Source organism: Scardinius erythrophthalmus (genome assembly GCF_964197995.2).
Source record: "Scardinius erythrophthalmus genome assembly, chromosome: 3".
NCBI lineage: Eukaryota > Metazoa > Chordata > Actinopteri > Cypriniformes > Leuciscidae > Scardinius > Scardinius erythrophthalmus.
Window position 1 is genome coordinate 39,050,294 of NC_138223.1, and position 13,907 is coordinate 39,064,200.

The 13,907-nt window shown below is 36.8% G+C and overlaps 1 protein-coding gene across 1 annotated transcript in view; it reads left to right on the forward strand.

Annotated features, from left to right (window-relative positions):
* The window catches only part of sorcs3a (sortilin related VPS10 domain containing receptor 3a), a gene marked incomplete at its 5' end in the record, with an annotated part of 250,852 nt that overhangs the window by 216,003 nt on the left and 20,942 nt on the right, over nucleotides 1-13,907 (forward strand). The window contains 3 exons of the mRNA XM_081360716.1: nucleotides 5,789-5,902; nucleotides 6,736-6,907; nucleotides 12,467-12,653. Coding sequence (XP_081216842.1) covers nucleotides 5,789-5,902; nucleotides 6,736-6,907; nucleotides 12,467-12,653 — 473 coding nt within the window. The remainder of the gene's footprint in view (nucleotides 1-5,788; nucleotides 5,903-6,735; nucleotides 6,908-12,466; nucleotides 12,654-13,907) is intronic.

The window sequence follows — 13,907 nt, forward strand, 5'->3', positions numbered from 1 at the left end:
TGTGTAATCTGTCCTATATCCATTTTCTTTTCTCTTTTTTTTATCAATTTGAAACTATGAATTTGCCAATTTATAACCCGTGACATCAAAACCACAAATGCCTTTACATAAAGATAATAATTGTAGGTCAATGCAGAGTCAACTCAACGTGATGTTTCTCTGTCTGAGCAGATTAAATACAGAGATGCAAACTCATCAGTGGTGAAAAACATTTTAAACACATGTAATGTGCATTTTAAACACTATTATTTTTTTAACTCCACAAAATATTAACTTTTATAAGATCTACATTTCTCATTTTCGTTCATAGAGATAACATGGAAAATGTGCCATGCTTTAGTGGATGATTTCTGTCACCTGGTGGAAAACAAACAATTTTGAATTAGGAATATGACATGAAATTGTCAATATAACCAATAGATGGCAGCAGAGGACCATTTATTAGCTTGTTTTCTTTTTATAAGTCTTTTCACGCATTTTGCTTTTGGATTTATTATAAAATTACTATTATAACACATTTTTAGCAAAATAGCTATAGCAAGTGTAGGCAAATCACAAAGTCTCATGCCATTTAAGATAAAGAGAATTAGCATTAAAGGGTTAGTTCACCCAAAAATGAAAATTATGTCATTAATGACTCACCCTCATGTCGTTCCAAGCCCGTAAGACCTCCGTTCATCTTCGGAACACAGTTTAAGATATTTTAGATTTAGTCCGAGAGCTTTCTGTTCCTCGTAGTGTTTTTGCGCAGCGTGTCTGTGTTGCACGTCACCACGTAGGCTCACTATTGGCCGACGCTGGTCATGTGTGATGCGTGATGACGTGCAACACTGTGCAAAAACACTACGAGGCCCAGAGAGAAGGAAATGAATAGTGGAATAAAGTCGTTATTTTTGTTTGTTTTTGCGCACAAAAAGTATTCTCGACGCTTGATAAACTTAAGATTGAGCCACTGATGTCACATGGACTACTTTGATGATGTCTATATTGCCTTTCTGGAAGTGAACAGTATGCCGTCCATTGACTTTCAATGGAGGAACAGAGAGCTCTCGGACTAAATCTAAAATATCTTAAACTGTGTTCCGAAGATGAACGGAGGTCTTACGGGCTTGGAACGACATGAGGGTGAGTCATTAATGACATAATTTTCATTTTTGGGTGAACTAACCCTTTAACAAAAAAGCCTGGTGCGGTTCGTTTGGGCAGGTGTGAATGCGGCAAACGCACTCAGGTGCGCACCAAAAGCGGACCAAACAAGCGTACCAAGACCTCCTTCGAAGAGGTGGTCTCCAGTTGCCGTAGTCAGCTGCGCTGTGCATTATGGGATGAGGAGAAATGTTTGTTGACATTTTGCACTTTAAGCATGGCAGCTCGCGGACAAACTTGGAGTTGTGAGGAGGTGCAGAGCCTGATAGAAATTTGAAAATAGAAAATTGTTAGAAAATTGTCAAAAACAATTTTAAAGAGAGAAAGGGCACAACATTACCTGATGGATCGTTGGTAATTTTTTTGGACGATGAGCATGTCAGCAACATTAATGCACGCCTCCTCCTGAAGTGACTTGTGATGCGCCTTCGCCACGCTCAGTGCATTAACACATTATTTTCGAGCCGCATCCTCGCTTCATTATCAAATATTATTGTTTGTCTAAAGTGGTGTAGACAAACTATATAATAAAATATGACCAGGGATACAATCAGCCCACGCAGTCGTCTCTCCATAGTAAACAGTGGCGTGTTGTCTGCTGGATTTTCCACCTCTTTGTTTACTTACCGGGAGTTCTGTTGGAATTTTCCTGCACGTTAATTCTGACCAATCGAAGTGCAGTTATGGAAATGCGTTCAAGACACATCTGGCCAACGAGTGATGTGGATGTTGTCACGTGACTGCATTTTGGTTCGTTTTATCAACTCATAACCTGATTCGGACCAGAGCGATCAGTGTGGTGTGAAAAGGAACCAAAACGCCTGAAAAATGCTACAATGTATAATTTTTCGCACTTGTTCCCCTTACTAACTTCCTTGCTGCGCAGCAATAATCGGCAAACAGACTTCAGCAAATGTCCTTTAAATGCTTTAATCACGGCCGGGGGATCTCAGAGCATTTCTCCAGAGAATCTCCCAAGAAGAAGCAAGGCCAGAGGATCTCAGACAAATTCCATTGAGAATCCCACCAGCAAACAGAAATACAACAGTTTTTATAGAATAGGGAGTATGGCCAAAATGTCATGAAACATTACATAATTTCCCTACAATTTGATTCTTCATAGACAAGTCCTCTTGTTACTACTGTAGGTAACCACAAGGTTTCAAGTTTAGACATCTGTCTAGTTTCATTTCCCATATTTGTTATTTTTACACTCACACAAGCAAAGTAAAAGTTTTCGTCAAAGGGGAACATGCATTTAAAAGCATATGAATGTTGTTCTTGCAAGAAAAACAAATGTTAGTTATGATTAATTAAAAAATGCATCACACATGATAACCTATCAATAAATGCACACACCTTGCCCTCTGCTGCTGACGTTGGCACTGCTCTGCTACAGATTAAACACACTGCATAGCGCAGACTTAAAGATGGGGAGGAGCCGAAGCCTGCTGCTGTTTTCATATGAGTTTTAAAGGGGGCCGAGGTGATCACGAATACGTGGACAGATTACGCCTCGGTTGAAATCGCGGGGAAGAAACGTCAACTCCTTTATTGATTAAAGTTTGAATGAAGTTAGGATTAGTTTTCCTGGAACACAAGTGAATGATTATACGCTTTTTTTCAGTGTAGATAAATCAAAGAACCATAATGCACAGTGTTATTGCATTTGCGTTGGTTTTGTTTTTTTTGTTTGTTTGTTTTTTATAATGGATTTTTATGTGATTTGTATGTGCAATAGTTTGGATGATACAGATATGACAAACTACTAAACAGATTTAATTAGCATGTTCATTAATTAGCAAATTTTACCCATTTATGCTTTTTTTATCTTAAATTAAATACAGCCAAGCTGTGATACTTTTTTTTACTTTTTTTTTTTTATTGAGCCTCATTTGTTTAGCTGTCTAATTTAAGTCCATTAGCCGCTGTGATATTTTGTTTCAATATATTCATTGACCAGAAGAATTTGACCCACCTTTACATATTTCTTCCTGCATGTTTGTGATAGGAAAATGCTTGAAAAGAAAGTTTTGCTGAATTTGCTGTGAAACCACAGATAACTTTTAATTTGTTTTGAAAGGCCAAAAAGGAACTGGTGACATGATATGCAGAGTAATTATTCTGTGGAATATAATATATTGTCTCTTTCTATTAACTCTGCAACAGAGAGCTCAACTAATACGTTTAATTGGTTTAGGTTGTGGCGTAATAATTAAAAACACATCTTCTAGCTGCAGATATAAGATATGGGATGCTGACAGAATCACTGAGGACTGGGCAGAAGGAAATAACATTTGTAATGCATTTGTTGTTAGCACATGTAATTAAGAATTCTTAATTTCTTGACCTGTATTAGATAATTGCAATGTGCGTAGATAGTTAAACACAAGTTAAAGCTAGAGTAGGCCATTTCGTAAAGGCTAGCAAGCTAGATTTGAAAGTATAATGTCTCACCTTTCTGTTCAGAGTGCTCATGAAGCGGTGTCATGAGAGACGGCATTAAATCATTCTAAAAGCACATAGCATTACAATAATAATGAACGTAAACAACGTGCAGTGCTCTTACTTGTACCTCCTGACTGCTGCAGGCTCTGCCCTTCGAAGGGAGTAGGGCATAGGGATGCTCACGAGCAGTAAGCACGTCCCAGCGGGTTCATTCGTCACTTAGTGGGGTCGTCTGGAAACATTTCCGTTGTGTTCTGTTCTATTTGCAGCGCGTTTCTGTATTTGGTTGTGTTGTGAGTATTTGGAGCATGTGTTGTAAAACTTATGAAGACGTTTTCTTAATTTGCATGTGTTTTTCTATTTGAATGTGTTTTCTTCAGTTGCAGCGCGTTGAGCTCTCTCGGCCACCGTACTATGATTTGGGACACACTAATTCTAATTTCGAATACTATTTAGGATGAATCGTATGCAAATTTGGGCGCAGCATGAGATTAGGATATTAATCACAGCTTTTTATACATATATATATAAGTACAATGTAAAAACATGTATCTACACAATGTGCATTCTATTAAATTATTAATCAGTAGTTAGTATTATTAGTAGTTAATTAATTTAGCTATTTATGTGTACAATTTGTCTTTTATAACAAAGGATTGTTGTGCCGTCCTTGTCCAATACTGCCATTACACATTACATATTAAGCATTTACAGCACTATTGAGTTCCTATTTGATTATGATGTAAATGAGACCCAGTCGTCTTTCAACGTTAAAATATGGTTGAAAATAAGTCGGTCCGCCTTGGACTGGTTTACGACGTGATTTCAACTAAGTAGTTTCGGCCTTGACTACGTGTTTTTAACTGATCATCTAAGACAGGATAAGTCTGTTATACATGCTAAAATAACGGAGAAAAACAAACTACCAAACCATGTTTTACATAATCCATCAAGACGTTGAAGATCGGTCTGTTTTCAATATTGAAAAGTCGCAATTGGACGTTGAAGATTTATGTCTATTCAACGTCTAATAGACGACTTTTTACATGGGGAGTGACAGAAGCACATCCCTGCTGGAAGCTATATTAAAGTTCAGAAGTGTCTATAATTTTTGAGATTTTCACATCCCGATCTACAGTAAGAGTAGCTTTAGGTGTCATTACAAAATTTTGTCTTGCAAATTGTAATTCAGAAACTATCCATTTCTTCTTAATTATATCAAAGGAAATTGAATGTTAACTAATTCGCAAGTCCAAGTTTTTCACCAAAAAGTATGAAATATCATGACCCTCAAACATCATTACTACCACTGAATATCAAATATCCACACCATCACACATCATACCAAAATCCACTTCAAAGTTGATAAACGTTTTATTCCATTAATGTTTTAACATTAAGGATGTTTCAGTTTTCAAGATCAAGTCATCAAAATTTCTCATTCATACTTTTTCTAAACAAGACAAACGGGTAGACAAAGACATGTCGCATCTTTTGAAATGTTATGATCTTTTGAGCATAAGATATGAAACACAGCTAAATGGTGTGAACGCTTCTTTTTTTAAAGGAATAATCTGAGCGCTAGCACACAAATCTTTTAAAGCTTGAATCTTATCTGAGTGCTGGATTGGAACTGCTCATAATTAAAAACCCAAATGCCTGATGCCAAGAGGGACCATGTGGTCTGCTGGGTTTTGTTGTGGATCAGTAATTAATTGATAAATCAAAGTCACCGGTGATATATGAACAGACATTCACTTCAGCAGGTTCCAAGGCTTCTGGGAGGAGAGAGAATTGAAAGACATCGAGGACATACGTTGAAGCCTGCAGCTCTCAGAGCCGAAAAGACATTTATCATTCCAGAATTAATACATCTCAATGGCTGCAATTGTCTCAAGGGCATAAAAAGGGACACGCTTGAATACAAGATGTGCTGCTGTGCGCGAATGAAAGGATGTATAAGTAGTTAGGAGAATGTTTTACAGGATAAGAAATGACGGAGAAGAGGAGGGAACTGCATGAGGGAATGTCGCAAACCAGATATGAACTTGTGTTGACCTTGTGTAGTCAATCACACTTGGATTGAATTTATGTTTTTAAGAATGTACTGATATATCAAACAACACTGAAAATAAACGGAGCACAGAAATACGTTTTCTTCTTCAGTAGGTGAGAATTGTTTCGTCTTTTGTAGTGATTATGGCTTTGAGAGAAGAGGAGATGGAAACTGTCTGCCAGCATTTTGGTTCAACCCTTCCATGGTGTCTCAAAGCTGCAGCCAAGGGCAAAACTACTTCAACAGCACAGGGTAAGAAGCATTCACATACACGTACGGATCTTATTCTGTCATGCTGGAATTTTACTTTCCTTGGTGGGACATTTGTTCACTGATGGCTAAATCGGACCCCCAAACACATTTACTCAGCTATTTAAATGGTTAAATTTATTTAATATATTTTAAATAATAATACATAAGAAAACAATTACTAACTTAGATCCCACATCCTAATAATCATTTATTTTTCCTGTGTTCATTGGGATAAAGTAGAGAGCATTTTGTGAAACAATTCAATCAGACTTGCACTAATCTTGTTTTAGGAAAGTGGTTATTTTTAATTAAGTGTACCATGATTTAAACTTATTGTGCTGATGAGCAGGCGCAAGCCATATTGATGTGAGCAGGTTTTAAACTTCCTGGAGATTGTGGCGTCCGTCTTTACGACAACTTTCTAGACAGACAATCCATACAAAGAGACCTAGCCGGACAGATAACACTGTGTAATGGAAAGACTTCATTTAAACCTAATTTGAAAACTGACATCAGTAAGAAAGCATGACCATTCAGAGCAAAGAGCGCAAGATTACAGACAAGGGAAGAGAAAGAGAAATAACACGATTATCATTTCCAGAGACTGTGTCAGAGCCGGCACATAAATTGTGGCCAAAACTGATTCATCCTGAAAAAACATCCTTGCATAAAGAGTGTTGTATCCAAATGGATAAATACAGTGACCTATAAGTATTCAGACACTAAAGTCACACTTTAAAATACACGAATGCATTTGAGTCAGATCATATCAAACCGTCAAATATTTTATTTCAAAAGACAGATTTTAAAGCTAGTTTTTGTGTGTGTTCCAGGTATCGTAAAGTGGTAGCGAATAACTGCACAAAAGGAGTGCAGGAGATGTACTCGGCCAGGAAACAGCAGTGTCCGAACCGCCCTCCACGAGGTTTAGTCCTGACAACCCGTGACGACAAACTCACAGCCAACTTGGGCAGCAATGTGACCTTCCTTCTGCGACTGGAGGAGGTGAGATCTGAATCGGAGAAACTCCAACCTGACGCTAATGGAAAATATCAGATTCATTGATCTGATAATATAAAGTGCAGCATGGCCAGAAGCTATAATTATGGGCCTGGTATTGAGTCAAGACCTAAATTATGCAGTAGTAATTATTAAATTGATGTGCTAACTCCATATGAAAAGGTGATCAACAGAAATGGCTTTACTTCAGGATTGAGATTTCAAGTGGCGACATGGTATAATTTTTATTATTATTTTTGTTCTTAAAAAGCTCCTTAAAAATACAATGTTTCGCAATTTTACAACATAATAGTGTTAAATTCTCATATACTTTGCATATTAAAGGCCCAGCAGTGTGCAAAATATTACTTTCAAATTATTAAATGTACAAATATTAGTATCAGTCAGGTCACCGATACATTTTTGGCAAAATTCAAGTTATAATTGGACACAGACTTTGGCATTAACGCTAAAAAGAAATGGGAAGCATTTTTAAAGTTGATAAGCGGGATTATTTTGCTGTCCTACTAATGCATGATTATATTTTTAGATGCATTTTTTCATTTGTATTTAACATGCTGACAACCCTATCAGAACAGAAATGCAACCCATTTTTAGGTCACAATTCACTATTTGAGAAGCACTGATATAGACACGGTATTTATTGAATTGTATTCTAATGTTCCATTTGTAGACATTAGATAACTACATTAGTTAACATGAACTAACAATGAAAAATACTTTAGTAAGCTAGAGATTTTATCAGGTTTTTTTTTTTGTGATGTTGAAATTGCTTGATGAGAATCATGAAATTTCAGTGGTATCAAAGATTTTGAACTTCATTCAAAGCAAAAATTACTATTGTGATGTATATCGTTATTTTGAAATAAGATTACTCATAGTGTAAAATCACACAGCCCATAAAGACTACATTAGCATACAAAAGTCATTTTAAAGTTAAGATCAGATAGAAAACGTTTTTTACAGTGGGTTTTGCAGCCAATTATGGGCCAACACTGTTGAGCTTTTATTTAAATATGATTTTACTGTGCCGTTTTATTATTATAGTCTTAGATATTTTATATTAACCCTCCACCAAATGACACAATCACAAAATTAACTATGAGTGGTCACTTTACTTGACGGTCTTCCGAGACTTCCAGACCAGTGTGGCTAAGTGAGACTATCACCAAGCTCTATATGTGAGCGTTTACACACACATGGGTCATTTTGACATTCTAGAATCTTTCCCTAATTCTGTGTCCTCGGCTCTGAGCTGTGCTGGAGCTCTGGCAGATGAAAAGCCTCCACTCCGTACAGATGGGATAGTGCAAGCCGGATTCATATTACAACCCTACCGGGGAATAGCTTTTCATTGATGTGCAGTGCACACACATGGCCACACATACTCTCTCTTGGTTTCTTTCTTTCTCTCTCAAACAAACACACACACACACACACACACACACACACACACACACACACACACACACACACACACACTCACGCTCATTCCAGGTAAAGTGTTTCTCCCCAGGCGTCTCACCACAGCAGAGTTGTCACATTACAGTATGATGAGATGAGGAAATGAGGGCTTATTCCTTTCATTAAGAGAGCTAGTAAAAAAGAGAGAGAGATAGAGAGAGCAAGAGAGAGATAGTGAGATGAGCTAAGAATTCCACCTATTTATATTCATGAGGGTCAGAGCCGGGGCTGTTTCTTAGGCAAATCAAATGGACCTTAATATTTAATGCCTTTAAGGTGCAACAGTTTTTTTTTTTTTTTTTTTTTTTTTATACAACTTTTGCTTCACAGAATATAAAAAAATGAACAAAGTTTGTAAAAGAATACAGAAAATACAGGAAAAATTAATACAGTGGTATTGTGAAATATTGTTATAATTTAAAATAACCGGTTTCAAAGCTGAATTTTCACTGAGTCTTCACTGCCACATGATCCTTCAGAAATCATTCTAATATGAAGATTTGCTGCTCAATTTTTTTGGTATTATTATTATTATCAATGTTGAAAACAGTTGTGCTGCTTTAATAAAAAAAATTTTTAGGAAACCGTGATTCTTTACTGAATAGAAAGTTAAAAATAACAGCATATATTTGAAATTATAATTTTTTTTCTAATGTTATAAATGGCTTTACTGTCACTTTTGGTCAATTTAATGCATGCTGAATAAATGTTCTAATTTCTTCCAGAAACAAAATCGTACTAACCCCTAACTTTTTTAAGTTTTACCATATCACATTATTTTGCTTAATAAATATTTGTTACATGTTGATATTTTTGTACTTGACAACCCGATAAAAATAAAAAATATTTTTAACCCGATAAAAAAGGGATGGTTCGGAGTAATTTCAATCTCCTTTGCACCATGACCTCAAGCCAAACACCCCCCCAGAAGCCTTTTTTTCCTTGGTCCAACATTATTAAAGTTAGAGCTTATTTAGAGAAATCAGCCGGATGGCTTAATGCAGGCGCTAATGGATCCAAGGTTGTATCTCATAAATTACCCCACTAATAATGCCCAGAATGGTACCAAACTTCTACAGTAGTACAAATAGGTTCTGTACTCATAAAACGAGGAATTGGAAAGTTTGTAAGTACATCAGGAGTTTATTTAAATAACACTTGCCTGATGGCTAATGCTACCGCTAACCCGGACGTCGAGGTCACTTCCGTTATTTGGGAAAAGCACGTAAAAGTCCTGACAGAAAGTGATGCATAAGGATGTAGTGTAATGACTCCCAGTTCCAGGAATGCACTAATATTTTGTTGGTAGTACCAGTTTGCAACTATTATTAGTTAACACTAAGTTGTCAACACTTCGGAAAAAAATAATTTCTTTGTAGTGTTAAATTCACCAGCTTTTCCCTTACACTTGTGAGTTTTGCAAAGGACTTTTACGGGCTTTTCAGTGACCTTGACGTCCGGGTAGCATAAGCCATCAGGCAAGTATTATTTAAATATACTCCTGATTTACTTACAAACTTTCCAATGCCTTATTTTATGAGTGCAGAACCTATTTGTACTACTGTAGAAGTTTGGTACCATTCTGGGCATTATTAGTGGGGTAATTTACGAGATACAACTTTGGATCCATTAGCACCTGCACTAAGCCATTCGGCTGATATCTCTAAATAAGCTCTAAGTTTAATAATGTTCGACCAAGGGAAAAAAGGCTTCTGGGTGGGTGTTTGGGTCAAGGTCATGGTGCAAAGGACCCTAGGTTGAAATTACTCTGAACCATCCCTTTAAGGAAATGATTGATTGATTCATTCATTCATTCATTCATTCATTGGTGCTGTGAATCAGTTGGAAATAGCTGCTGGGTGCATTTCCCTTAAAATTGACTGTCTGGACATGATCTCAGCACAAACTGTGTCCTTACCATCATTATTTACACAAACTCTTCCTCCTCTCAGTCATGTTTTCCTTTCTCCTCCCACAGTGTAGTTTTGATTTTCTGCACAAAGTGGCGTGGAAAGTCTTAAAAGCGACCCGGTGCACATGCTTCCGCAGAAACGCACAGAGGCGGGCCACTTCTCACAGTCAGCAGTGCCTAAAAGCAAAACAGACAGGAATAAAGCAGCCAGCTTTGGATTTGTCATTATGCAGGGCATAAACACCCTCTTTCCTTCATGTGCTGCTAATGCAGTGTTACAAATTAATATCCCAATAGCATTAGCGTACAATGTGCTAACGGTGGAGAGAGAGAAAGGAGAGGGATTTGGGGAAGCGTAAGCACGGATTTGGGAATATTGCACACACATGCGTGCGTTTAAGCGTTCCTTCTCTCATGGCACGGGACACCAATAATCTAGAATGGTTCAAGGCATGGGCTCATCTCAACGTCCTGCTCCTCTTTCTTTTCTAGATGTTTAATGTTTTTAACTGGCTGGTTAAGCAGTTTCATATGCATAACTAGTGCTAACGGTTGATTTTGGTGCAGATGTTTCAGGAGTTGCACCAGAGGCCTTTCAAGTGTCAGAAGAAATGCAAGGCTTATAAGATCCGATATCTGTGGATTGATAGATGGCCTTTTATTCAGTCAGGGATATGAATTTTCCATTTTTTCCAACCTGAATGTGACTCTTTGAGTTGCGTAAATCTGAGAGGTGAAAAAAATGACTGCATTTTCAAATATTATTAGTGATAGTGATAGTGATAATGAATGGGGACCAAAAAAAAATAAATATGTGCCTTCTTTTTTGTACTTAGCTGATCACATGCCTGAAAATAGACTTACAAATATATAATGACATTTTACATCTGTTCATATTAATTTAATTAATCTTTTAATATGAATGAATAGTACAGCCATGAAACTCCGATTAGTTTGTTCAGTGTAATGTTCCCAGCCAATCAATTCCACGCATCACGATTTCTCAATATAACCACAACATATCCAAACGAATGCGCGCTATGCAAATTCTCATTCTACCCCTCCACCTCCCCAGAACCACCTGTCTAGATCTGCTGCGGGGGGTCTAATAGCAGAAACCATAGCCAAGACTAAACCTACTTTCTATTTACAATAATGAAATGTTTTACAAACTATCCAAGATGACTGAACATGACTGAACTAGTTAAAGTTAAAAGGTTCTGCTAACCTTAAAGGGTTAATGGACCCCATTGACTTGAAAATACAATGGAAGTCAATGGGGCCCATCAACTGATTGATTACCCATACACGTAAAAGATAACAGAATTTTTGGGTGAACTATCCCTTTAATATCTGACTCAAACATGCTCAGACAAAGTCAGACATATTGTCTTTTTTACTCTTTATGTAACACTGGTGTTAGAAAAAATGAAAAACACTTGTCACTTTTGACTTTCAGTAATCTGATGTGCTAGATGCAGGAAAACTGTCACCATTAAGCCAACAAATGGGTTTTATTTTACCATAACGTTAAACAGTCTCCGCTTTGTCGCAGAATAAAGTATGATATATTAATTTTGTATAAATCTTATTGTATTATTTAGTTAAAGGTGTACATATGGCAGAGTGTTATGCCTTTTTGGATTGGAATAAATAGTAAGAATTCATGTTTTCCCACTTGACAGCAGACTCACTCACAGCCGTACAAGCCACATTTACGCTTATATTCCATGTGCAATATCTTCTCATAAACAGTAATTATGATTGCGGTGGATTGCATTTGACCCGTTAGGATATCTGAGATTTCACTGTATGCAAAACAAACACAATATAAAGTATCAAATATATATTACATATCAAAAGTAATTTGAAATGCATGCTGAGAGGTAATTCATTTGATACAATGACTGTTTTCTCGGTAAATAAGCGGCTCCTGTCTCTGATTTCATACACTTCATTTCATATATAAGGCAGAGTTAAAGCAGGAATGAACTCAGGTGCTGAAAACAATGCTTTGTGTCTGAAAACAGATGGGACAGTGTCTGTGTAAGCAGAATGGTGACGTTACCCGCAGCTGTTTTTGGTCGCAGCTGCCAGACACCATCATTAAGGAAAGTGTGCTAAAGAGTTGTTGTAATAATTTGACTTGGCTCCGTGTGTTGTTTTAGGGCGACTCCATGAGGACGAACATTCAGCTGGACTTTGGGGACGGGACGGCGGTGTCCTACTCTAACCTGAGCTGGACGCAGGAGGGCATCAGGCATGTGTACCGCAGTGCTGGGATCTTCAGAGTAACAGCGCTGGCGGAGAACAGCCTCGGGTTCGACACCTCATCCCTCTACCTGCATGTGACGTGTAGGTTTCACACATACACACAACACGACTGCCTACTTCAGGGTTTATTTTTATTCTGCAGGATGATGGGATGTCATTTCAATCGCATTATATTACCTTCTCCATTTTGCCGAGGTACCAAAAGTTAACATTTTATGAGGGAACGTTATATAATTATAGCATTTTTGCCTTTCTAAATGTCATTTCATGGAGAAAAAAGAAAAAGAAAAGTAAGACTTGTTTGTCAGAGAATGGACTTTTAATTTGGGTTTATTTTTCCTGCCTCATTGGCAAAGTCACTAAATTTCAGTGAATTTGGCTAGATTCACCCTGGAAATAAAACGGTATACTTTAACATACTTTAAAAAAAATAATATACTTTAGTGTGAACTGAATGTAGTTTTCTGACACACAATTGTATGTTAATTGCAAAAAAATCTATCTATCGCCATTATTGCTTCATGGTTTAAGGATGTTTATATATTTTTTAATAGATTTAGACTTAGAAGAGATTGATTTAGACCATCTCTGATAACATTTTTTTTTATAAAAAGCTTTATCAATCTAATTTACCCATTTATTAACCAATGTTCTACCCTTTTTAGCTAGCAAAAAATACTTAAAGGTACAATATGTAAGAATTTTGCATTAAAATATCCCAACATCTCAAGGCCAGTGTTATATATTTTGTTAAGTTGATTACTTACAATATCCCAAATGTTTCCAACTATTTTTAAATCGTGAGAAAATTGCGATTCTAACCAAGGAAACAGGGCGGGAGCTGGGAGTCGCCAGTCAATTGCGTCATATCCGCGTTACCCTCGGTTTCCGCTCGTACTGCGTGGAGTCCTGGACAAATGCGGAAGTTGTAGTTGTAGCGTCTATCAAGCAACAAACATTAGCTTGTTTCGTGCTGTCGTTATGAACACAATTATTCTTTACCGATTGCAGCTGGTTCTGTCGACAAAGCATGCTTAATTTTATATTTTCCACATGTAGCATTCAGTTATGTTTATGTAAGTAAAGTATTATTGCTTTAGATTTGTGTTTAACGTTAGTTTATTGACATTGTTTATCTGGTGTTTATGGCAATGTAAATAAATATAGCATGTGTTATACATAAAGATTAATCAGTATTTTGGAAAATGATGTGGGTATGTTCGAATGTACTTTTGTTTAGAACACGCAAAATTGCGCAGCGTTATCACAACAATGAATTCGACGTACAGTAACATCTATGATAACCAATGTAGTATTAAACCTTATTTTTATTGT